Source organism: Anopheles gambiae, chromosome 2 (genome assembly GCF_943734735.2).
Source record: "Anopheles gambiae chromosome 2, idAnoGambNW_F1_1, whole genome shotgun sequence".
Classification (NCBI taxonomy): domain Eukaryota; kingdom Metazoa; phylum Arthropoda; class Insecta; order Diptera; family Culicidae; genus Anopheles; species Anopheles gambiae.
The window spans coordinates 15212690-15238809 of record NC_064601.1 but is presented as its reverse complement, the minus strand read 5'-3'; the positions used below and the strand labels follow the sequence as shown (position 1 = coordinate 15238809).

The 26120-nt window shown below is 43.7% G+C and overlaps 1 protein-coding gene across 6 annotated transcripts in view; it reads right to left on the bottom strand.

Annotated features, from left to right (window-relative positions):
- The window catches only part of LOC1281351 (nephrin), a 135427-nt gene that overhangs the window by 32265 nt on the left and 77042 nt on the right, over window positions 1-26120 (bottom strand). For all 6 annotated transcript variants that reach the window (XM_061643712.1, XM_061643716.1, XM_061643715.1 and 3 more), the window contains exons 3-8: window positions 22671-22803; window positions 17333-17535; window positions 13717-13830; window positions 13167-13370; window positions 5452-5603; window positions 46-190 (exon numbers count right to left, since the gene is read on the bottom strand). In XM_061643712.1, the coding sequence (XP_061499696.1) occupies window positions 46-190; window positions 5452-5603; window positions 13167-13370; window positions 13717-13830; window positions 17333-17535; window positions 22671-22803 (951 nt within the window). The remainder of the gene's footprint in view (window positions 1-45; window positions 191-5451; window positions 5604-13166; window positions 13371-13716; window positions 13831-17332; window positions 17536-22670; window positions 22804-26120) is intronic.

Here is a 26120-nt window from a genome sequence, read left to right as displayed (position 1 = left end):
CGGTTGTGAAGGCGATGGCATTCCAACACCCCGAGGCGTACTTACGGTAGATGTCAAGCTTCCAGCCATCCTCCTTGCCGGCATCCGGGATGACGGCCATCTCCGCCCGGCACGACAAATATTTGCCCTTATCGTCGATGGTGGGCCGGAAGCTCAGTATCGACACGGTGACGTTACCGTCCGGATCGGTCTGGAATGGGAGAGAAGCCGGTTCGGCAGGGATTAGAATTACGTATGCATTTTATAATGAGTATGTCAAGTGGGTGATGTTGAAACATGGACATGGAGAGAATGTGAGAGCGAAAAAGAGCATACGTGATCGAGGCATGAGTCTAGGAACTATTACAACCATTTCTGTAAATATGTTTGATTATCTTCGTGCATTAGTAGCAGATTGTGTTTGTATTGAATATTTGTTCAATTTGTTGAGATGTGAAAGTGCTGTTGTTTCGTAGATTACGGGAGCATCAGTTACAACGAAGAAGAATCAATCAAGCATCAATTACAAAATGACTTATATTGGCAGTTGCGTCAAGATAAACCATTGTAGGGAGAAGGAAGTAATGACTGTCTTATTTAATTTTGCAGATAATAATAAAATTAGATTGGAACATACAAACCATCTAGTTGTTTAGTATTAGTTTAGTTTCGCAACCAATTTTCTTTTACCCCTTTGATTCAATTCCTTTTGTTAAAGCCACAAACTAGAATTTCCCCAAAAAGCATAAGTATATTGAAGAAGCAACTCCTTCCTTTTGTTGATGCTTCACTAGCATTTTTCACAAATTATTGCACATTCCAGCGGTAGCAGTGTGGTAAGAGGGACGAGCAAATGTCGTCACTTTTAACGGACACCACCACCACCACCACCAACCCTACCAAAGCCATGCAAACCAAGCGAACTCACCCTGCTCTGCTGGTTTGGATTCGGTGAACAAATTTCACCAAACGCAACCAACCAGCTCTCTTCGGCCAAAACTCTTTGTTGGCATTGTTTTCCCTTGCATTCCCTTTGCGCTTTTGCGTGCAAACTGTCACAATGTAATAAATTTCGTATTATTATTGTTATTATTGGGGACGAAATTTGCATACAAATTGCAATTTTCTATCAACACCCCAACGCTGAGCGCGGGAGCCTCGCCCGATTTGTCTCTGTCTCTCCTTTGCTTGCCTGCGCTTTGCAGGGAGAGTGCCGCTCTACTGGTGGGAACGAAACCACTAGAAGCAAATGGTACCCCACCATCGAACCGACAGTTCCGTTTACCGTGCTTCGGCTTTCCCCCCCCCCACTTTCCCGATTCCACAACTCGGCTCGTTTCACATTGGCGTGCAATTTTCGCAAAACCGCAGTGATTTTTATACCGTATCTTGCTTATCGTTTCAGCTTTCTTCCGTTGTCATCCCCCGCCACTGTGATACTAGGGCAGGTTATAGTGGGGTGGAGAGGGGTAGTACTACTCGAGCTTCCGCGTGCCCTTTAGTTCGTGTGCAACAGCAACGACGTGCAAATGGGTTCAGTTTTCTGCAAAAAAAGAGGAAACGAACTGCCAGCAATGCATGCTCATTTCTCCGACCAACAAGGATGGAGGGTGCTGCGGCCACGTTCAGTTCAGGAAACTGGAACCTGAAGAGCGCGGTGACATTCCAGCATAGATGACACAGTTCTGTCGCAGAAAGTGTCACGATAGGGAGGCAACGTTTCGTTACGAGAAGACGACTTCCAGCGTTCCAGCAACGTCAGTGTGGCAAAAGAGCCTCGGGCAACATTACTTTGACGTACGACATAGGAATAGTTGCGAGGGGTATTGTATGGGTTGAAGTGGTTGAAAGAAAGTAATGTAAAGTATTGGAGCAGAAGTTGTATCAATTTCAGTGTCAGTCAAGTAAATTTGGCAAATTAAAATACAAGTTTCTTCGTTCAACGTATCGCAAAAGCAGTGGGAATCATAATTATATGTCTGCAAGCAATCGACAACTGTCCTATGCACTTCGTAGATGCATAATTTACCTTTTTTCAAGAGTGAATATAAAAGCCTTATGGATAATGTAATATAGGATAACAAAGTAACAATAAAATCCTTAGATTAGTTTCATCATTTGTTTCACAAAAAGAAAAAAACAAATCAAGAAGCGTTTTCCTAAGCCGGTCCATACCCACACGCCAGAGAAAATATAAAACTGAATGCGAACAAACGTTCACTACGATGTCCATCGTTACTAGAAATGTTGGTAGTAGCGATACGCACAGCCTTTACTTCACGCCATGCATCCGGCACAACAAGCGGCCACGGACTAATAAAAAGTAAACCAACCCGTGCCACACCATCCGTGTCGGACCCGAGCGGTTTCACGCTGACCGTTGTTGAAACAAAAGGGGTTTGGGAAAGTAAATTGAAAGTTGATCATTATTTTTAACCACAGCCACGACGGCATGAAACCGACACGCGGCCGGACCATCTGCCCTGGCCGCGCAAAGTGTGATGAAATACAATGCAAATTAAAACCAAAAAACCAAACCAACGTGTTAGAAAGGTTCGCACTTTACCAACGCACCCACTCTCATTTACCATCGAGGAGGGAACAATCAAGAGAAAAAGAGAGAGAGAGAGAGAGAGAGAGAGAGAGAGCGCGAGAGAGTGAACAAAAAGGTTAAATGTTACGGGGTGGTTTGGAGTTATGGAGAGGTTGAAAGAATAATTCACTATTCGTTTTGTGTGCGGCTGAAAGCGGTCTGAAACCAAGAGGTAATAAGTTTGGTTGTTTCGGCATTTCGGCAAATAATACGAGCTTTGAAATTCAATTGAGCGAGCTTTTGAAATGAACATGAACGTTTGACATAGGGGCCCTTCACAATTCTAGTCAGTTTTTTGTATGGAATTTGACAGTTGGCAAAACCACACACAAAACTAACCTGCTAGATTATTCTAGCCTCAAAGCTAGAATTAGATTCGAGTACCTGCTTAAAAACATGGCAAAAAAAGGTGGTGTTTACCACCAAGGTGCATTAAAGAAATCAGGTGATGGAATCCAGAATCAAAGTGTATGTAGTCCAGGTGATCTCATAGCAAGTTTTTTTATAACCAAATTTAAATATCACTTTTTGACAGGATGGGGGAACACTTTTGTTCAAACAAGCTTTCTGGAGGCTTGACGAATACACAAAACAGTCATTTGAATAAAATTTTCATTCGGAAGCACACGCGATAAAAATCAGCCTTCTGAATTCACACACCTTGGGATAAGCCCACCTGTTTGTTATACCCACTGAGATAGCTGCTCGAAAACTGCTAAACAATGCAAACAGTTGAGAGGCTGAAATTTCAGCCTACGAACTTAAAACGGAAAGGGCCCCATATTTTAAATTAATACCCATATCCAACATGAAATGTTTCATTATTTTAGGCTGTTCTAGTGTATTTGTTGTAAGCAAATGGTTGATTTCACATGTTACTATGCTATATTTACTATTATTATCAATATGTGTTTCGATTTTAATCACGTTTTATCATTATTTCATTTTAAGTGTTAGTAAACAAACGCTCCGTTTCTGTAGTTCATCTGTAAGCTTATTTCTGCTAAGCGCAGATAACTGACTTTATTATCTCTTTAAAGTTAGTTTTGATGACAGCAAGCTTACGCGTGTTTTGCGCCGCATGAGATATCTTTTATCTGACGGTCAAAAGCTGACCATTTCCCCATTACCATCAAAGCTTGCATTCGCACTCACCCTTATTGCACATTTTAATCATTTGCTAAAAAAATAACAAAAAAACACACTCACCATTAGCTGTCAGATTAATCTGTTTTTGTTGTTTTTTTGTTTTTCAATCACGTTCAAACACACCTCTCCACACCTTCACCCCGTTGTTGGCTGTGGTTTAGATCTGGCCGTTCCGAGCCGTAACACTAACTAATGTCACAGCCGGGTGTTGGGTGCAAAGCAACGCAAAAACATCAACCATATAACCATATTGTAACACAGCCCTCGTACAGCTCTCGCCCAGCATGACAATAAAGTGCGCGTTTTATTGTTACTCTTGCTCCCCCGCTTGCATGTTTAATAATGATGGTGTCAAGAGGGGAGTTCCGGGATTGCAACCGCAAATTTGTTAACCCAAACGTGGCCATCCACGAGACCGAGTGGTGTTGAACAGTGGGCAGATGCAGCAAAGCGGTGGGAAGCGCAACTAATGGACCAAACTCATCATGATGCATTGTAATCGCAATAAACCAAGTTGCGTGTGTCAGGCTGACCCGACCGACAAAAAAAAAACACGGTTGAATCGCGGTTTTCTATGTTGTGTTGGTCGGTTCACTTTGGCTTCCCACCGCAGTTGTGTCTGTACCACATCAAAGGCTAGATTTGGCTAGCGGTATTACTTATCTGCTATCGTTCGGTTTAAATAGACAATAACGGTATTCGTAGCACGTTGTTCGTGTCAGTTGGACATAGTTTTATCTGAATCCAATGATAGGAAAATGATTGTTTCTATTTTAAAATGTAAATAATACAGGAACCATCTCAAAGCTAGGATGTACAGTCGAGTCGAACGCAGATTGAAAATTGAATGTAATACATTCTTCAATATATCCAGGAGCATTTTTTTCATACAGTCCCGACTTTCATTTCTATTTTAGAATTCTAGATTCTGACTGATTCGTTTACCGATAGAAGGAATGGCAGCCATACTGTATGGGAAGCTTGTATTTTGCAATATTTAGTATCACGATTAGTGATGGATGAAGTTGGCAAACATCTGGAGTCGACTCCAATACGACACCGAACATCTCGGACCCGACTCCAGAAGATAGGTCCGCCCAGCACTATCCGGAGCCGTTTGGAATCGCCCGGAGTCGTTCGGAGGTGTCTAGAGTCGGAATCATCCGGAGTTGATCGGAGTCGAATGGAGTCAAAGTCGTCTGGAGTCGTCCGGAATCGATTGGAGTCACTCGGAGACGCCTGGTGCAATGTTAATGTGGACAGATTATTCATCTCCGATTCTGACTACTGCTGACTCGAACCGGTGTTTTTAGAAAGAACGATCTGTAGTGCACCGGAAGTTAAATGTCTCCGGACGGCTACAACTACAGGCGGAACTAGTGGTTTCGGAGTCGTGGGTGCACACCAGAAATCAAATCTCTAATCAAGACATGCCTGCTATGAAGTCATATGCTTTATAGACAAAAAACGAAACTAACGGTCTTAATGATTTCAAAGGTTGAAGTGTAAGTAGGATGAATTCCCAAAGGGTAATTTAAATTGAGTAGCTCCTTGAGAGAATTGCTCTGATTTCATGTACAGATTTTAATGAATAGTAAATTGAGACAACCGTACGGTTTCAAACACAAAGCTAGTAAGACTACACTAATACGCACAATGCTTTGCTGGAGTGCTGGACTCATTTGAAACATGAAAGACTTCATAAAAGATGGACACCATCTGCTACTTACCGTTTCATGGTGACCACGCATCTGTGTGCTTCCCTTCCACCAGGTAATGGTTGGAGCTGGGCGCGAACCGAGCACTTCGCACTGCAGATCATACGTGTGGTTAGCCGACAGGGGTCGGTTTTTACCCTGTAACCGTACCGACAGCGGTCGCACTGCAAATAATGAGAATAATGGGAAAGTGTGTTACAGCTTCATACAAAACGCATTTAAAACTAACATTATACGCAAATGGCGTAATCGGTTCGGTAGGGGTGATTTTAGAGATAGTGGGGATTCCTGCTGTCGTCCGAGTAAACCGATCCCATTAATCCAAACGAACACACACAGCCCGAACACGGGTTTTACCCCCCAGTGAATACGTCTGTGCGTCATAGCGTGGTGGCGTTTCGGTGTACGACTTCAAACGCTATCCCATCTCGGTTGAGCCTTTAGATGTTTTAGATACATCTTCTTACCAGCATTTCTTCGAAACCACATCACACACACACACACACATGGTGAACCATCTGCATTGCGCACGGACATTCCAGAGCTGATCAAAAGATCAACTTACCGGGTAAGCGGGCAAGAGGTCATCCCGGTACAGCTCACCGGAACATAAGGGGAACCTACACGAAAATCCCGTAGATAATACTCGCAAAGAACCGACTCGCTGCGTAAAAGGGAGCCTCAAACCGTAACGCAATCGATGAGTCCGCCTGTCCGTGCAAAATCTGTCCTGAGAGATCTCCAATTGGGCAACCGGCGAGTGTGCTGATGTGCATTGACATGGATATTAGATGAGCAAGGGGACTTTAGCACGGTATTAATGTATTAGCTCGCTGGCAGAGTGGCTGTGCTGGAATGCTCTTATCGTCGTATCTGTTCGACTATCGGACCGTATCGCGTTTGGGATCAATTTCAGCAACGATTTGGCTGAACCGGTGTTGCGGTTCGGTACTTAGAGATTAGTGGTATGCGACATTACTGCGACTTGCGTGACCCGAACTCGAACCGAACTTGAAGCTGCTTAAACAGGAATTAAATTCACGCCCATCGTGTTAGCCCAATGATGGAAACAATTTATCATCATTTAGCTACCACCAGCTACCAGCAACACATGCAGCTCTTAGATACACCGCCATTTTCCACCGCCGTCACGAACAAACGATATTGTTTCGATTATTTAAACTTTAACCAGCGCGGGCCCAATCTCGCAAATGGGTTTGCGAATTAAAACTCTGCCACGATGAGGTGTTCACCCAGCTCGAAAAAACGGCAACGGCGAATAATTAATTCATTGTGGGCGTGTCGAAATATGCTGACATTTATCGTTTCACACTTTTGCACCATTTTGCCAAATTGGACGCAGGGGGCCGGGTGAGCCGTGCGTGCATACATAATGCGTGGCGCGATTCATGCGTGTCCGAAGCAGTGGGGACCAAGCTTTAAGCTTAAACTGTGCCACCTGGTTGAGTGAAATCGGCTGGACCCGAGCAATAATGGGTGGAAAAATAGTGAAAAAATAAACTCCCGCCAAGTCCATTTGGTGTGTAAAATACACCCATCAGTTTTCATTTTTTAACGCACTTTTGAGTGGAAGCACACACAGACATACACAGGAACTGGTCGATTGAAAACATAATGGAAACAGTGTGCCTTTATAGAGGTTTGAGATGGATAAATATAATGGGGAGAGAAAGAGAGAGTGTGAGAGAGAGAGAGAAAAAAAACGACCAGATCCATCAAATGAACAGAACACAGGCGGCAATCGTCCATCAAATACGGTGGGATGTGCTTGCTTCTTTGATGGGAATAAAACTTTTCCTGCGTCAGCGGCGTATCCTGTCCAGCACGGATAGCACGGGCGCTACATTGTGCACGATTTGCCACAATCGCTCCATAGAGCGACATTGTATTATTTCTCCATTGTGTTACCCTCAAACCACTCAAATCCCGGTGCTCGAAACGAAAAGGCGAGTCATTGAAACGCCACCGTACTCCACCACCCTCGAAAGCCGTCCCCGTATTACCTTCCCAAACGGGGCACACTGCCGGCGAGGACGACGACAACGACGTCGACGGCGGTGGATGATGATGTTGATGATGATGAAAGAAAACTTTGATGCTTCTGAAAATTTTATTTAATAAAAGCGTAAAATCTCAGCGGGAAGTTCGCTTTCAGAGTCAATTAAATTATCAATTTTCCAACCGTGCTGCTGCTGCTGGTGCTGCCGCCGCACGCTGCCTGCCCACTTTGCGGACGGATATGAGGCCGGAAAATGTGCTGAAGCCACCGAAATCAAGGGCGTTTTTGCGGGCGGCGGGTTAGCGGGATCAGCGGGTGGCGTGGCGCACGGTTATTGGAAAAGCTATACCGATAGAAATCCGAGCTGAAGAGGAGAGGAAGCATCTAGCAATCCTCCCCGCCCGGTGGCCCTGGGGGGCAGCACATAATCCATGTTTGCCAACTTCACGCCCCAACCATTTCGGCAAGCAAATCGTCGTAGACGCGGCGCCAAATGATGATGGGACATAAAAAAAGAAGGGAGCAGCACATCGAGCTGCCAGTTTCGGTGCTCCGCTCGGGATATCGGGACCGGCTCGGTGGCGCCGAGATCAATGCAAACCACTCCACCAGAGAGGGCCGCGGGAGGGGGGGGGGGCAGAAAGTGATATCGCTTTTAATGCTATTAGCCTCCACACAAACGGATTGAATGTTTTTTTTCAGGGGGCGATGAACGGGAAAGTGAGGGAGAGCAAAATCTGTGAAAGACGAGTAAGGATTTTGAAAGCATAATTTTTATACCCTTGATGTTATTTCTCCGTCCCTCTCTCTTTCTCTCTAATTCACTCTGTTTCTTCGACAAACTCCATCTCATCGTATCCGGTGCTAGCGTCTGCACTTATTAGTGTCATCATCCGGCGATTGAGGAAGGATCGATTTTGTGGTAATAATATTAGAGCAGCTCCGTAGACCCGTGGACCACGCGTCCGCTGTCGCACTTAGTGTGAATGATTAATTTCAATTTAACTTCGTTTGGGATTCTTTTTTTATGAATTGTGAAACGCTGACGGAAATTAAGCGCTGCAACGACACGTGGCAGAGTTAATTGTGGCACTGGGAAAACGATACGTCATTCCAATCACACCATGGCCAATCGTACGTTCCGGCAGAGTGTGACCCGCCAGGTTTGCACTACCTGTAGCGTGGGTTCGGAAACTTATTAATTAACGCCTACCCGCTCCATTTGCTGGTCCGTTGCCTTTGAGCACTTGTTTGTTGGAGCCCATTCCACCACCACCACCACCATCACCACCACCACTGACAATTGTGCGGAAATGGGAAATAAAGTTCGGCTCGAAGTGGCTTTTTCACAAAGAAAAAGCTCGTTGGCTGGCGGGCGAATATTCAACCGCAACACACCGTAGGGTTCATTTGAAGTTTTTGGACGTTTGCTGGCTTTCGTGAGGTTTGCTTTGTTTAGATTGTTTTTCTGCAGAGGGGTGGCAGTTTGATTCGATGCGAAGATATTCCGGCTTCTTAGGGTGTGGGGTGTATTTGCCTCCGGGTTATTCACAGTCAATTAATCAGACAGTTTATGTTGGTGTTGAAAATGTTCGTGCCGGTAAGTTCAATTATTGGGGCAGTAGCACAAAGGAGCGTTATAGAACCGATCAAACCATGGCAAAAGAACGAAAAGAATTGTAGTGTTGAAATGTTTTCTAAATTACCATGATAATACAAATTTGGTAAATAATTGCTGAACAATGATCTAGAGGCATTTAATACAAATCAAATTACACATATCTTTCGAATTTTCAGAAAAAAGTAAAACAACAAAAATTAAAAAATAGCGCTCCTAGTAAAAGTTTGTTTGTGACAAGCTACAGCAGCAGCGTGGATCAGAACAGAACAAACATGTTTTTAACGTGTTGCATCCAACAGTTTTACATGCATACTTTTACAGCACACATGCATACTATGGCTCGGTCGGAAATACAGCGTTATTGTAATCGAATAAAAAGATGCTTCCAATTGCGCTCACAGCAAAACTGATGGTACCACCACCCGAGATAGATGCACGCTGATGAAAAACCACACTGCATGTGGCTTGTTACTGGTGCAATTTGTCCACTGCACTGCACAATGCCTTTTCCCACACTGAGTTAACGTATCACACAAACACAACACCCACACGAACCTGGCTGGACCCCGCATGATTAGATTTACGACGAAGGTAGGAGTTTTTACGATGTGGGGGACAAAAAAAAAACTCACGCAAACTAAAAACCAGCTGTGCGCTTTCAACAGCAAAACAACGGCACCTTCCCGTGCACCTTCCCGGATACAGGCTCCTCAACCTCAACCCGCATTCACCAACATGTGCAGTTGTGGTTCCGTTTGCCGGGAGAATATTTTTCTCGGTCGTCGGTGAAGAAATGACAAATTTCCCTCCCAGCGGGGGAGGCAAAACAACCCAGCAAACTGTAATTGAATTCCACCCGTCGTCAGCATTCGTCGGTCCGGACCGACTCCGGTATTGCATCGCCGCCATCGATCGGGACGGGTGTGCTCGGAGGGGAAACAGTGGGTGAGAGTTATCCACTCGATCGCTCCATGGTCGTACATAGTCTAGCAAGTGTGTGTGTATTTTTTTTAGATCTCCTGCTGCACAAATCATCAAATACCAGCAAATAGAAAAGAACATGGACAAACCAAAAATAGATAAAGCATCAAAATTGCAACAGCATCGCAATAGAAAAAAAATCATGCTTAATCTATTCCAATCTCCCCCACGGGGTTGTTTGTGGTTGGACGTTGGAGGTCAAGCACTAAAACTACATCATTTCATACAATCATTCCTACGAGTCATGCAACACGTACACACATCGACTCACCATGCCGAATACGGCTCGTACGTACGTATCAGCACAAAGTGCATCTATGCAGCACTGCTCATATGAAGCAAACAAAATTCGAAAAAACACGGGAAAGAACATGGCAGGCAGTATTCGTGGTCCCGTGATACCCCCGAGCACTTGCAAAAGTCGAAGCGCAATCGAATTGAAGATGAATTTTTAAGTGATAGTCCATTAGTCTTCACTTTAGCTCCTCTCGTTCCCGTAGCAAAATGTGGCGAGCGTGGGACTCGGACCTGGTAATCAGATTTGCCGTGGTAACGAAGAAAGGACAGGTAAGGACATTTCATGTTGTAGCTTTTTTATTGCTAAAGCTCAGCACTGTAGATGTGTGTGTATGTGTGTGTTTTTTTTGCAATACAGCCTCTGTAACACATTCGATTATTTGCGAGTATCCATTTTGGGACGTTTCAATCGTTTGGAGGGAGAACTGTAATGAAAACTTCAGTATCAGGGACGATACTAATCGTTTGTATTGTTGTTCCTAATAGCGATTGAGCATCTTGAGGAAAAAGGAAGAATAGAGAGGCAAGAGCTCATCAGTCGATAAGCGTATTAACGACATGAGTAAGAAACTTGTTTCTGTTGCTTGTTTCTTCAAGCCTGGGTTACAGTTCCAGTGAAATTGAACGTAAAATTTTGGATTTTTTTGCTATATTCCATTAAACATTGATCAGAATATGCCTTATCGTACACCAAAAGATAGGATGTTCAATTTTCCAACTATGGGGCCCTTTCCGTTTGAAGCTCGTAGGCTGAAATTTCAGCCTGACAGCTGTTTGCATTGTATAGCAGTTTTCGAGCAGCTATCAAACTGAGTATAATATACAGGTAGGCTTATCCCAAGGTGTATGAATTTAGAAGGCTGATTTTTATCGCTTCTGCTTCTGAATGAAGATTGTAAGAGTGTTTTGAGTATTCGTCAAGCCTCCAGAAAGCTCGTTGGAGCAAAAGTTTTCTCTCGTTCTGTCAAAAAATGCTATTCAAATTTGGTTATAAAAAATGCTATGAGACCACCTGGACTACGTACACTTTGATTCCAGATTCGATCACCTGATTTCTTTAATGCACCTTGGGATAAATGTAAACAAACCCGTGTTTTCGAGCAGGTACTCGAATCTAATTCTAGCTTTTAGGCTAAAATTTTCTAGACTGAAAATCGCAGGCTAGTTTTTTCTGTGGTTTTGTATGGATTGTTTACATGATTTCAGCCTCCAACTGTCAAACTCCATACAAAAAGCTAACTAGAATTGTGAAGGCCCCCTATTTCGGCTGTAAGACATATTGAATTATTAAAGTAATTGCATTTTCTTGTGAGTACCCGTTTTGTTCACAGTGAAAAGATAATAGTCAGCTGGGAATCGCAAGGAAATACATTCAATTCATTATTGTAATATGTTTAAAACCTCAGTACAGAAGTTTTTTTTTCAATTATGGTTAAATTTCTTATAGTATTTCTTCGACATACCCTATCTTGTGGCAAAACACCGGAAAAGGTACAGTGCCCTTCTTTCATGTAACTCTCCTGTTAGAGAATTATTGTTAATTATTAAAATAAGAAATTTAGTACACGAAAAATGTGATCAATAAATTCCACTCCATTCTACTTTACGAATCGGAAAAACAAAACATTGCTGATTGTGTCATTTTTATACCTGTCAATAGCCCCCAAAATTCAGTTACCCAAAGAATCCCTCTGTACATTATCCAATCGTTTGTCCAATTTGTCTCCACCAAGCATTAAAACTGACCCGTTAAGTACATTACTGCATCTGGACCGAATTCCGCGAGGACCGAAACAAGCTCCGGCCAAGCTCAAGTGGAGCGTGCATTTTTGTACCAGCAAACCAATGATAAATGACCGGGTGCGAGTTGTACCCGTCGTTCAGTGCCGGTGATTCATTGGGCAAGCAATCACACAGCTTCCCACCCACCGGCAAAGGATCAAAAACACTCCCATTTCCTGTTGCGCACTCGAGACGGTCATTGTGCAGGCGAGCTTTCCGCCGGTCAATATGCTGGCCGTATTCGGTACCGTGACAGCGATACACCCCGTTTCTTATCCCCGGGACGTATCAACGGTCCGTAACATCACCACCGGAAACCGAGCCGCATAAAGCATTCGAACATTCGGACAGGGAGGAGCTAGGGGAAGGGGTACCACATTGTACTGCTTCCGCGCGTACATGCGCCGTTGTGCATGAGCGGTTCGTGGGCTTCCCTTTTTACCAATGATACGTTTTTCTTACCATTGCTCGGAACGAAACGATCCAGCCAGCGTTTACCGGACGGCAAAAAGAAGTGGTTTTTATTTCACAATTCAATCCTTTTCTCACCCGGAACAACCCGGTCACAACCGGGCACCGAGGGATGGGTGACAATGCACCAGCACAAAAGCACACGACAGTGGCAACGAGACAACTGTCCTACCGGGTGGGTGGTGGTCGGCACAGGTACAGGTGGTCGGTGGTCGGTGGTGGTGGTTTTTCTTTCGGGGTCGATTGTTAGCTAGGGTGATAAATCACCTTTGGTTCACCTGCTGCCCGGTGTACGGTGTCAGAGTTTGGTTAGTTTGCTTACTGGAGCGGCTGGAGCGGTGGCGTGTAAAGAATGTAAAACCCGAAACAGACACCGAAACAAAACCACACGCGCGCACAGTTCACTCTTCTTTTTTTTTGCTATATGCAACCACTGTTGGCGAAGGTGATCCAGGTGAATAATGGGATGTTTAATTCTTCGGTAGCGTTTCCTTCGCTTGGGGCAAAGCTTTAGAATTTAGTGCAATGTTTACAGTTGACTGAGATTTTACTTACAATTCATATCGAGCGTTATCGAAGCTGATATGGGATTCGTTACGTTGTTGTTTGACGCCTGACAGGTGAAGACAGATTTCAGGTGCTTCCGCTCAAGCCGATGCAGTACGAGCGTGTTTTTCACTCGCTTGTCCGACAGGACGACGGAGGTATTGTTGATCACCTTGTTCTCGTACCACCATTGTACTTTTGGTAGGGGACGACCTGAGGGATGAGATAGAATAATATCAGTAACAAATTCCTTTGAAAGCAATCTTAGAGAGTTATTTGTTTAACGGGTAAAATGAATATGAAGCCAGTAATATATGGATAGATTGATTATTTGTCATCATTGGACAGCAAGCGGAGATCTAAACTAAATCAAAATCAACTTGATCCGTCAATAGCTTTGATCATCAAGCTAGACAACGTCATCAACAGATTCTGAAATAACTTCACCCATGATGTACAGATCAAACACAGGTCCGGTGCAGCAACATTAACGTCAAATCAAATCAAATCAAAAGCTGTCCAAAATGGACAGCCTATCATCCTCGCTCAACCAACTTACCTCCCGTCGAGATGCAGGTAATGTTGATCGTTGCACCCTCGTTGTACGGCCCCAGTATGTAGTGGCGTATGTGTGATCCTTTCTCGTCCACTATCAGCAGCTTTTCCGGAGGCACTGGTGAGCAGTTGAAGCAGAGGGACGAAGAAAGTGGAGAAAGTTAGTTAGTTAGACATTAATGGTGACAAAATTACGTTTCCGATTACGTTGCCCACCGTCTCAAAGCACAGAAATACATATTTGCTAAAATTGAATTGATGCCGTTTCTGTTGGCCGAGAGTTTGCTTTAATGAATACACGAAGGGAAAACACTTCATCCCGACACGCAACCCTGCACGGTAGCATTTTATTCCCAAGACACATTTCTCCAGCACCATAGAGGAATGAGAAAGGAGTCCATTAAATTCACCAACCCACCATCAATTTCCTTCACACCGAGGAAAAATATTGCTCCAGGAAAAGGAAAACTTTCCCGTGCTCCTTTTATCACACATCCTTGCCCTTTCGCCCATTTGCCATGAAATAATTGTACAGACAGACTTAAAGCTCACTGCAACACGGCCGCCGGATCGTGGTTCAGTTCACACGATCTTACCGGCACTGCTGTTGTTGCAGCGTTGTTTGTGCGGGGAGCTGTGCTTGGGCTGCATGTCTTCTCAAACCTCAAGCTTCTGTCGACCGCAGATAAGGCCAGTCTGCTGTTGCTGGGCGGAACATTTCGGTGACGGTTGGCAGCAATAAATTTACACCACTGCGTGACAAACCTACCCCCGTACCACTCCAGCAACCCTCCGAAAGGTGAACTGCACGATGCCACAACCGCAGCAGTTTGTAGTTTGTGTAGAAATGAAGCAGTTATTTAATGTAAATTGAGTACGCAAACGGATGAAATGGGTGATGAGCAATGAGCTCTACGGGTTGGCAGTCGGGCATCGGGTGACTTGCTGCTACTGTCCTAGCAAACAAACTGATCTCGGTCTGTTTTGCATTACATTAAATGAGTGTTTTAGGGGAGGATTAAAAAAAAGAGCAGCTATCAACTTGTCACAAAATGCAACCAATGTTTAATGTTTCAAGTCCTGTTGCAGCTGTTACAAAGAACAGAAAATGAATGTGGTAAGCTTTATACGTTTTTGTATTTGTTTAAGTATTTATTTAAAAAATTATTTGTAATTCTGTGAAGTATTGTTCAATTTATCATCTTTTATTTAAAAAACACCTTTTCTTTGTAAGATATATGACTTATCTCTTGGTATAAAACATCAAGTACCACTATACGTACATCTTTAGAAACATGTTTTTAAACACCTCACAAACCTCCTTTTTCTAAAGTTAACTTTTACAATCCATTTGTTTAGTTTTTAGTAAATCATACGACTGCTCTAATATATTCCCTTACCTGCATCGTTCTCAACGCCAAAACACACAGGATACCGCTCGAACGGTATTCAACTGCTTCATGCTTCCTCCGAATGCTGGCGCTTCGCCCATCTAAACTTGTGACATCCAATCCGATGCAGCTGTGCATCATCTGGACAGCATATTAACGATGGTATTACACAAACTTCGGCCCGTTCCGCATGCGACAGGCAGGCGGAGATTAAGGAATGCACTTGAAAGCTATCACCGATGCCGACCGACAGAGTAGCATTTGCGAGCAGCAGAGTTAAAATTTTCCATCAATATTCTACCCAAGGCAGACATGTTAAACTTTTCGATTCCTCGGCACGATACGTGCCAGGCAGCAAGTGAGTGAGCAAGGGCGAAAGCACAAGATTGCTGCAGCAGGAACAGCAGCATCAGCTCGTGAACCATATGCAAACTTTCCCAAAGAGGAAAGCGAACAGCTAAGCGAACGTGTGCGGCAAAGTCATGACGTAAGAGAAAATAAATTCAATGAAATAATTGAATAAATCAAACATGCAGAGCGTACTATCGGGTGGGACTTTATCGTTTCGCAACCCGATCCTACCTACTTGCAAGCAAATGCTTCGGTTTGTGGAATTAGATATTAGCATTTCTCAGCATCATTTAACAGTGTTGGCTAGCGGAGAAACACTCCCCCCTAATCAATGTTTAAATACTTTAATTTTCTATACACTCCCCTCAGCATTAAACTGCAGCCAGTGCTATTGCAGCACGTAGCCTGTTTGATTGAACGATGCAAGCTGGTATTGGGATACATGAAAGATTCCCCATCGAAGAATGCAAGCTTCCACCGACCGGGAAGCGCCACCATCGACAAAGAAACGAAAGAGACAAAAGCTCTTTAGCTTTTGTGGGTTTTTTGCTTTCTATTTTCAAACTCAACGCCACTCAAAACTGAAACTGAGGCAATTTTAAATAAGCATTCTCATCACTTACCAAAACTCAGTTGAGCGTACAAATTTGCCCTGGTTAGCTTCTACTGGGATCCTGCTAACTCTCCCTCACCACCCGACCGAGCCCGGCACTGTTGACTTAATTGAATATACCATTTGGTACTTGCACTGAATCGACAATATTTTCGGTTCCGAAGTGGAATGCATCGGTTGGCAGACCGTTTTTTTTAAGAAACTTGTCTTCCCTCCATTCGGTCAAACACGGCACAGCAGAAAACGATAACGGTTGCACTGAAGCCGAAACTGAACGAGCGCAAACGATGACTGTAACTTCTTCAGCATCTTTCCTGCTGCAGTGGCTGTTGTGTTTTTTTCCCCCAAATCTCAAACCCGGCTGTTGAAAGACACTTGAGAACAGTGGTGCATTTTGCAAAGGCGCGTAACGTAACATTCCGGCAGACAAATAAAAAGAAAACGGCAGGGTCAAGGCTTCACCAAAGCGACAAAAACGAAGGACAACTTTTCATACACGCTCCCGAAAATATGCTCGACTTCTTCTCGCACTGCTCGCAGGTTTCCCTTTTTGTGTCAACCCGTCTGCAATGGTTAGCATAAACCTGGAAGCTTGATTTATGTTGCATCTTTTCAAGCCGCTCCCTAGCGAAATGGTGATGCTTTTCACGTTTTTGGTTGCATGTGCATTTCGGGATGTGCATCAGTTCCAGTGGCCCTCTTTTCACTGAGTGGCTCGGCTGGAAATCATTGCCGATGCATACTGCGAACACAAAAACGAGAGCGGTTCCCCGTTTTTTTTTACTACCAACAGGACGGAACATTCTGTGACGGTGCGCTCTATGCGCTTCACCTGCCCGGTGCAATCCATACTGAATGGTACTTCAAAAAACAAGTTCTGAAAGCAGAAAACGGAACAAATCGAGAGACAGGAAGCATGAAGGTGAACATTACAACCAACCCAGTGCGGGATGCGTTCGGGTATCCTTTACTGGTAGCTTCAATGGTTGGGTACCAAGCTGGGTAAAAGTTGCACCACCGGTGGGATGTTCCGGAGGAATAAAAGGTAAAAGTTTCCATTATCACCGTATGACAAATTGGGCAGCTTTGCGCTCAAACGGGTAGATGCAGCTTTGAAGCATTTGTCAAGCACTGTCATTGACGGATTATTTAACGAGCTTTCGTTTTGTTTTTAGGGCACCGGGTGCATTTGCGTGCGCCACCGTTAAAAGTTGCCACCGTACGATTCGGAACCATTGTCGGAAGCGATTCGCGGCCCGACTTACCTATGACAGTCAGCTGGACGCGCGTATTACGCGTGGGACTTTTGTGAAAGTCCACCCGGCACCGGTAGATCCCGCTGTCGGTCGGTTTCGTCTGCAGGATCTCCAGCATGGCCGGCGTTCGGTTCGGGTAAAAGTTGGTCCGCCCGTCGAACGATGAGTTGGAGCTGCGGTGCGATCCTTCCCGTACGTCACGGGCATCAAATCTGTAAAAAAAAGAATGCGAATGAAATGAATAGTTTATGGGTGTTTGTGTGTGTGCAAAATAATGTGATAAAGCTGATACAGAAAGTTCAAAAGCAATCATGGGTTTTTTTATAAAGAAATAGCAATGGAAACACTAGCCTGTATTATATTTAGCTACGCTGCAAACGCTGATGAACGGCAACCAATTGAAGGCGAACAATCACCGCCGGCATCAAAAGCTCCAAAATTGTGTGCGATTACTTTGAAGTTATGCACGGCAAAAAGTTACTTGTACCATAGTTAGTATTCATGAAACCGTACAAGTGGATAGCAATCAACTGAAAAAGCACGTTTCATCACTTACAGCTACGAAAAAGTGGTTCGGAAGCGGCGGCGAGCGACTGTGTCGGATTATGGTGGTGGTTTCCATTCAAGAGAAATAAGAACCACTCGAAATAAAAGAAAGAAAAACACCCAACTGTAACTGTAATAGGAAAATAAAAATAGACAACCCAGCCAACTGTATCTACTGGGAAATGCTGATTAGAACGTATATGGAATCCACCGGAACGTTAAAAACATCACATCACACTAAAAAGACCCCTCAAAACCCTCCACACCAGACTGACGTACCATTCAGGAGCCCGCACTTCGGTGAATTACTTTCCCATTAAAACTTAATCAAAAACACAAATTGAAAATAATGAAAACCACGCTTCGGGTGTAATGCCTGGAAGGGAAAATGTGAAAACCACCTAGGGGAAGAGCGGGAGAGTGTATGTACCGTAAAGTGATGCTAAGAAGAACACCCAAGGAATGTGTAATGGTTGTAATATTTCCGGGAACTTTCACCAAAAATCGCATCACGCCCACGGTCCCGTGTCAATCCAAGGTGTGTGTGTGTGTGGCACGTGGCTTATCGGCAAGGCATGTTCTTTGTCAAACGCTTACGCATTCCATCACCCCTCGCCCAATGAGCAACGGGAAGGGTCGCCTCCTAATCCCGCCAAAAACGACACATCTTACTCCTGCTTATCGCTGCTTTAATGAAGGAAGGAGAAGAGCACAGCTATGGCTTTGAGTACGAAATTATGAGAGAGATTACGTTTCCGACATACGCTCATTTATCATGTAAAGGTGCAGCCAGCTCAAGTGAAGCTACCGAAGGCGAGGGAAGCAGAAACGAACGGCCAGTAATGACGCTTGTCTGCCACAATTTGGATCTTAATGATGTTCTGGGAGCTTTTTAAAAATGGCTTCAAGGGTATGGTTGATATTTTTCGCAGATATGTTTTCTCCTTACAGGGTTTCCCACGATTTATTGGCTAATTCCCATCAGTTTTTGGTGGGTTCCCATATATTTTTGGTGCGTTCCCAAGATTTTTTTATCGTTTTCCAGAATTTTTTAATCCAATTGTATTGATATCCAATCGGAAAATACCAATAAATTATGGGAACGAACCAAAAATCTATGGGATACGACCAAAAATCGTGGGAACGCACCAAAAAATCATGGGAGCTGACCAATAAATCGTGGCAAACCCTGTAAACAAGTGGATTTTTTTTTAATTCTTTGTCTAATTTAGTGGTGCAGTAATTCGGAATTTTTCAGGCAGCTCTTAATCTTCAAGCAGGAAGGTTAAATAATCAAGGTTTCACACAAATTAGAAGAGAAAGCAACATTATTGCACAAACAAGGCAAACATTTCCCAGTCAGAGTGGATGCAATTTGTGTCTTTTTCTGTGCAAGAGGCGCTTGCAAATGCCAGCGTTTTGGATACGGAATCGCGGATTGGCTCGTCTTTTTTGGCCTTGCTCGTCGAGCTGATGACCGAGGTGGAATCGAATACCGTGGGAAACGTTTATAGAGCAAGAGTGTAATCTTGCACTAACTTCGATTGGGGGTATTGCTGGCCTGAGAAACACTAGAATACGAGTGATCCGCTTGTTTGAAACTAGTGAATTGATTTCGACATCAGTTTAAGCTTTATTTATAACGGAGATGCGGTGAAAGTTGTCGCAAATTTAGCATCCCGATGTTTGTCAAATGGGGGCTTTCGCTGAGTTTGCTAGATTGGGTTTTTTCTTCTTCAATTCTACCTTACGGGTGTCTGTGTATCGCTAACATTGCATTGTGGATGCGCACTAGCTTTCTCCTGTTTATGGCCTGGGTTTAGGGAAGCTCTCAGTTTCTATCCATAAATGGGTTCTGAGTAAAACACAAATAGGTGTGCTCTGCTGGCTTAAATCTCAGCAGTTAGCAGTAAATCTGCTACAGTGGTAATATCCTGAAAGACGCTAGAATGTCGATATTTTCCAGCATATACTGTGTATTGGTAAAATAACAATTTAGAATTTCTAAAAGAAAAAACCGGTCTCGTAGTATAGTCGTCAACTCGTACGACTTAACAACATGCCCGTCACGGGTTCGATCCCCAAATATACCGTGCCGCCATACGTAGGATTGACTATCCTGCTATGGGGGGAAATCAATGAGTCACTGAAAGCCAAAGCCCACTAGTGGTACAGGCAGGCCTTGACCGACAACGGTTGTTGAGCCAAAGAAGAAGAAAAGAAAAGACTCTGTGCCATCCTTTTCTAGTGATGTATTGGCTCCAGTTCATAGAAGTGTCACCAGAACACGATACCGAGCACATTCATAAAAGGTAGAACAAGGAACGTCTTAGCTTACACTAAGCTTTAACAATTCTTGCCATTTTACATTGCTGGGATGGATTCTAGTAAATACTTCCATATTCAAGAACTTTTCATCCAGAGCAAAGGAAAATATTCCATAATCAATTGATTTGATCACATGAATATGTCACGATTGCATGATTCGTCAAACACCATGCCTTGGTTCATATTGAAGATTGGTTCACATTGAACCCATTCAACCAAAGGACCTCGAATATCTACGACGTATAATCGTCAGATCTCAGTAAATTTCTACTCCTGGAGTAGAAGTAGACACCCTCACACCATTCACCATGCTGAAACGGTTGGTTTTTCGTTTGTACATTTCTCATCATCTATTTTTTGCCCCTCCCCAGTTATGCTTCCTGTGCAACGACCAGAAAATCGGATAAAAATGAATTTAAATCCTTTCCGCAGGGTGGAAAATGGTATCCGTACAGAGGCAAAACATACTAGCCCGGTGCTTTGCGAAACATCCGTAAACCGCTTGCCGCTGGCTTGGGTGACCTTATTGGCTGTAGGTGATGTTTGAGTCTTGTGAAGGGGACAAGGGTGGTCGGTTCCATATAAAAATATGGAAAAAATAAATAAATATCAAAATCCCTCCAAACAAATCCTGATCTCCAGCGCCAGTGGGCGGGAAACTCTTCTATCTTGGTAGACCCAAATAGTCTGCACGGTTCAAAACTCGGCGTGGCGGCTAGATAGCAACGGCAAGATAAGCTTGCTTTTATGACACCGTATCCGTTTAGCGCTATTCATCTACGGATGGTTGTGGTTTTTCTCAAAAGCAGCAACTGTAGAAAATGTCTCTATTGTCACTGTTTTGGTCTTCTTATGCTAAGGTTTATTAAATACATTTGTGTTTAAATAAATTGTTGATACAATGAATGGGGAGATCATACAAATCTCGGAACATTTACAAAGTAATAATTCTTCACATAAACTATATTTAAGATAAAGATGGACATAATTTCATATTTTTATTTGAAAACAGTTTTCAGCTTTACTACTTTTTATTGGTATTGGTGGCTAAGAGCAACGCAGATAAGTTCAATGGAAAGAACACAACAAAGCACATCGACTCTTATCTGCTCTCCAGGAAATGTGCTAGGAACGCTCATATTTTCCCCATGGGCTTAAGCACGGGGAAGTGGGCCTTATTTGGCCTGGTGGCCTGCCTATTGCCACTGTACCCCACAAACCCATCCACACACGATCACCATTATGTTGCAGTGTAGCCCAAAGGCGACCGATATAATTTCATTCTTTTGGGTTTCCTTTGGTTTTGTTTCTGACCAACCCTTGCCCATCCTTTCTTCGCGCTCAGTTTACTGCCGCCCAGCACCGAATGGTCGAGGTCAGTGCGGCGACAGGCCACACTCGGTGTACGCCGTGCGGTGCGCGACTGCCGAGCGGAAACCGGATGTAGCATGAATAAACTGAAGGAAGCAAATAAAAAATTATCGTTATTTATTTATTATTTCTGCTTCACTGCTGCTGAACGGGTGATTGTGTGGCGAGGCGGGTATATAAGAGGCGATTTCCCACGGGCAAAAGATTGGTCTCTTGGCGAGTGTCCGGCTCGGGCCACTTCACATCATGAACGGCTTTCGGGGAGCTGGGTGTTCTGGCTCATGCCTAAACCATCGGTCCCCTGCATCCCATCGGTTGACGGAAATGAAATCGATCGACAAAAAAAATCTACCCACACACACACATACACACACACAAAGACAGCAGGGCAACATTACGCGGACACAGACAGACGGTGCTTTCCGTTATCCGATCGTACAGAAAATTGCTAGAAAACAATCCGGATTGTGCGCCTGTCCAGTTACGAACAGTACACGGAGACGGGCAGATGATACTTGATGCGGAAAAGTACCGGAAATGAGAACAACAATAAAGCGGGAGTGATTTCAGAAAGATAATACGGCTTGCCAACGTCAAGCTTTTCGAATTGTTTTACCGAAATAGAAATGAAAATAGTGTACAGTGTAGCGGACATTCGCTATTGCCTAGGCAGAGTTGAAAAGCAAACGAATTTGCAGAATAATGTTTTGCTAACCGATATCAAATGTTTTCTAATGAATTTAATGGTTTTTTTTTATAAAGTAGTAACTGTTTATGTTACCATTCTATCGAATATATGCCATTGGAACGACTTGAACGAAATACATCTAACTAACAAGTGAAAATAACCATGTTCGTGTCGTGTAAAGCGCAACACCACTCCCCATGCTTAATCGGATAGACGTTCCTAGAAAACCACAGTTCGCCCGACCAATAAGCAGCACTTTTGTCACCCTTAATTAAGACACTAACGTGACTAGCAACGGCAAGCTGTAAACAATTTATTGCCACTCCTTCGAAACCAGGTGACAGGGGTGTTGCACCCACAGCAACACAGTAGTGCCGCAGCCGAACAGTGTGAAACGGGTAGCACTTTACTTACGTGTAGAACGGGATCGTCTGGGCACCCTTGTACCAGATCACCAGTATCGCCCGGTCACCGCTAATTGGCGACGTGATGTTGCACTCCAGCTGGCCCACCGTACCCTGGACTGCTTCGGAAAGATGCAGCGGCGCTGGAATGATTAGCAAAGAAAAGAAGAAAAAAAAAACAACGATTAGTCGGAACCGGTGAAACAAACGCGCTAAAGGAAATTGGCGGTGGCATCGAAAAAGACAGTAAATTAAATTTATCGCCCAACCTTTCCAACAGTTTTGCATCAATTCTGGGAAGCACTTTTACGAGACATTTTTTCGTTGTTGTTGTTGTTGCAGCTACTTTTAAAATACTTTATACTTTACTTCATTTTGCACTTTGGAGCTCTTCTTTAGAGGGGGTTTGAATGGGTTCTGGTGCAACGAGAACGAAGGCGATAAGCGAATTTACGTGAGATTTCACCCGAACACGTGAAATGGAGGGTAACCATTGCAGAAGTACGAAGAAGCATATCCTCCGGTTCGACATAGGAATGAAACGATATGAAACGATAATGTAGCCAGACTTCACTAGCAAGCTTACAAAGGGTGTGTCATTGTGAGAAGGAATGGCAACACGATAGCTTTACACGATAGCATTGCCCCTTCAGTCGAGTAATATTGAGCAGCAACAATTATATTGAACGAGATTGCAACAGTCACACGGTTTAAAGTATGTAAGTGGATGAAAAAAGGCAAATAAATATTACATCAAACTTGGGGAATGTAAAAATTGCAAACATGCGAAGATAAGATTTATTTAAGTCACGTTCAAGAAATTAAAAAAAAGTCAAATAATTGCGATCGTTTTTGTTTTTTTTAAATGAATTTCCTTAAATTTGATATTTTTTTACTGAGCAATAATTTAAATACAAATATTTATAAGTAATGCATGAAATATAACAAAAAGATTTTTGAGAGTATGTCGAAGTTATTGCAAAATGGTACTGATTACAAACAAATTGAACCGACAAATCAAATTGCCAATTAAGCTAGGATGCTTCGAGTTAGGAATTGATTGAGATAGAAATTAATTCCAGTATTGAACGCAAAACATCAAAAGTTACACAGACCATTGTGCACAAGGTACTAACATGCATAAAGATTGGATTATGTAAGCGCATCTGAAGAAAAGCTTTCATTCGTATGGTATCACTCATGATTCTTTGTTCCACCGTCTGCTTGCAATTCAATTCAATTTAATCACTTAATATACTTTTCATTTTATCAAAGTCAACGAGTTTACTGGTTAGCAATAGCAATCACTAACCATGTGCTATCCTTATCGCTTGCAGCTATTAAAAGCCTTAAAACAATCCAAGCACGTATGGTTCGTATCACTAATGAATAGCTGATTTGTTACTGTCACAGAGTGCATGATAATACGAATATGATGAAAAGACGATACAGTATGAATCGTTTTTGGGCCTAAAGGCAAAGATCAAAGTGTAGTAGGCTGGATTATCGAAAAATCCTGGTACACTATTGTAGACGTATTGATTGTGTGTATTGTGGACGTATTGGAGAAGGTTCAACTTAAGATCATAAGTAGTCATATTCCATATGTTTCGTTCATCTCGCTCTATAAAGCTTTCCTTTTTATATTAATCTATGAGTCACTCATTGGACAATGTTGAAATAAGAACATGATAATGATTCAACTCTATACCTTAAACTAATGTTGCTACCAGTGGACTCTACCTGCTTCCTTTACAAATTTTCTTGACGATAGAAATAACGCCACTGGCGACACAACACAATCCCAGACCCAGACCGTCACCGTCATACCGACGGATGATTAATTGGCATGATGAAAAATCTTTCCACACTGTCACCACACTATTACAATAGTGGTGGCTCTTCCTCACTAGCGAGGAGCGAGTAAGCGAAACGACTGTCAATAGCAGTTTCCATTTGCTTCAAAACCACCGAAAAGACTGGTCTCATCATCGCCAAGCTATCATCATCATCATCATCATTCGTCGTCGAGTTAAACCTTTTTGGGCAGGCCCATATTAACATACCCTGCGCTGTTCCGAAACCTGCCGGTGACAAATTATAAATCACTGAGCCCTACCGCACCCCTTCCCGCACCTCCCATGGCCATGCCTGAAGAACGGTTGTTGAATTTTTGATAGTGAAATACTGATGACTTTCGATTTATTACTCGCCGTCTGTGGGCCGCGGCGTCTGGCTGGCGATACAGATACAGCGCACGCTTTCGGTTTGTTTTGGTCCAAACGATCGACCTCCTACCTCGAGCTCGATGGATGCAAATTTCACACCCAATTCCGCCGCGCCTGCTGGATTTGAATTTGAAATATTTGACCGAAAACGCTGTTTGACAAGTAAAGTGTTAAACATTTGGCCCCGCCGTGCTGCCGAGGGGCCTGTGAACGGGGAATGGTGAAAAGAGGAGAGGTGGAAGGAAGAGACCCGCTTCTGATCTGATCATGCGTGGCTACAGTTGAATTGTGAAATGGACGACCGAGCTGCTCCGCGGCAGTTCACGGACCGCCACCCAACCCAGCCCAGCCCTCCACCGTGATTCGTTTAGGCAGCACAGCTGGATGCCAACGAAGCAACATCATTCATCATTTCCACTTATGTTTGATTGAAAATTTATGATACACAACCTTCCGTCAAGGGACCGGGACGTACCCAACCGGTCGACGGGCAGCAACGATGCAAACAGTAAACCTTTCGAACCAACGCGTGCTTGCTTTGCTGTGAGCTGTGGGTTCCGGGGGAAGCATCGAAGGCTGAAGTTTCGATACTCTGGCCGCTCGGTAAGGTTTGTGCCGAACTTCTTCGAGGGGGTTTGTGGGGCGGGGCCTACCCCTTGGGGAACATCTCAATGACATGTGTCACACATATATATTGCGTTTCACGACGAACGATTTCGGCAAGCTTGGACGTGTGAGCACACCGAGCTCGACGGGCAAAGTCCTAAACTGTTGTGACAACTGCTCACACACGCCAGTTCGCCCAGTTTGCAGCGGTGCTTTACGTACGGTGGCAAACGATTTTATAACTTTTTCGATTGCTATCAAATACACATCGGCACAGTGGAGTGGACGGGTTCTTTTTTTATTTTGTTGCCGCTTGCTTCAACCAGCTGCCAGATAGTTCGAAGAAGCATTCCTTCGTCTGTAGTGTGCCGGAACGTAAGCGTAAGCATGATCGATCGAGCGGCACAAACGACCACCCCACAAACGGTATAAAAATTCGTTCGTTTATTTATTTATTTTATGTTACTGTACGGGGTACCTCGACTCTCAAGTACATTCATGAAATTTTGCCCAATACATCCTACACCCGACGTTGCTGGCAAAATGATACACACCGATTACGTGACGGTGTGGATGTGAAGGTTGTTTTTTTCTCTTCTTCTTCGATTCGCTCTAGCAAACCGGAA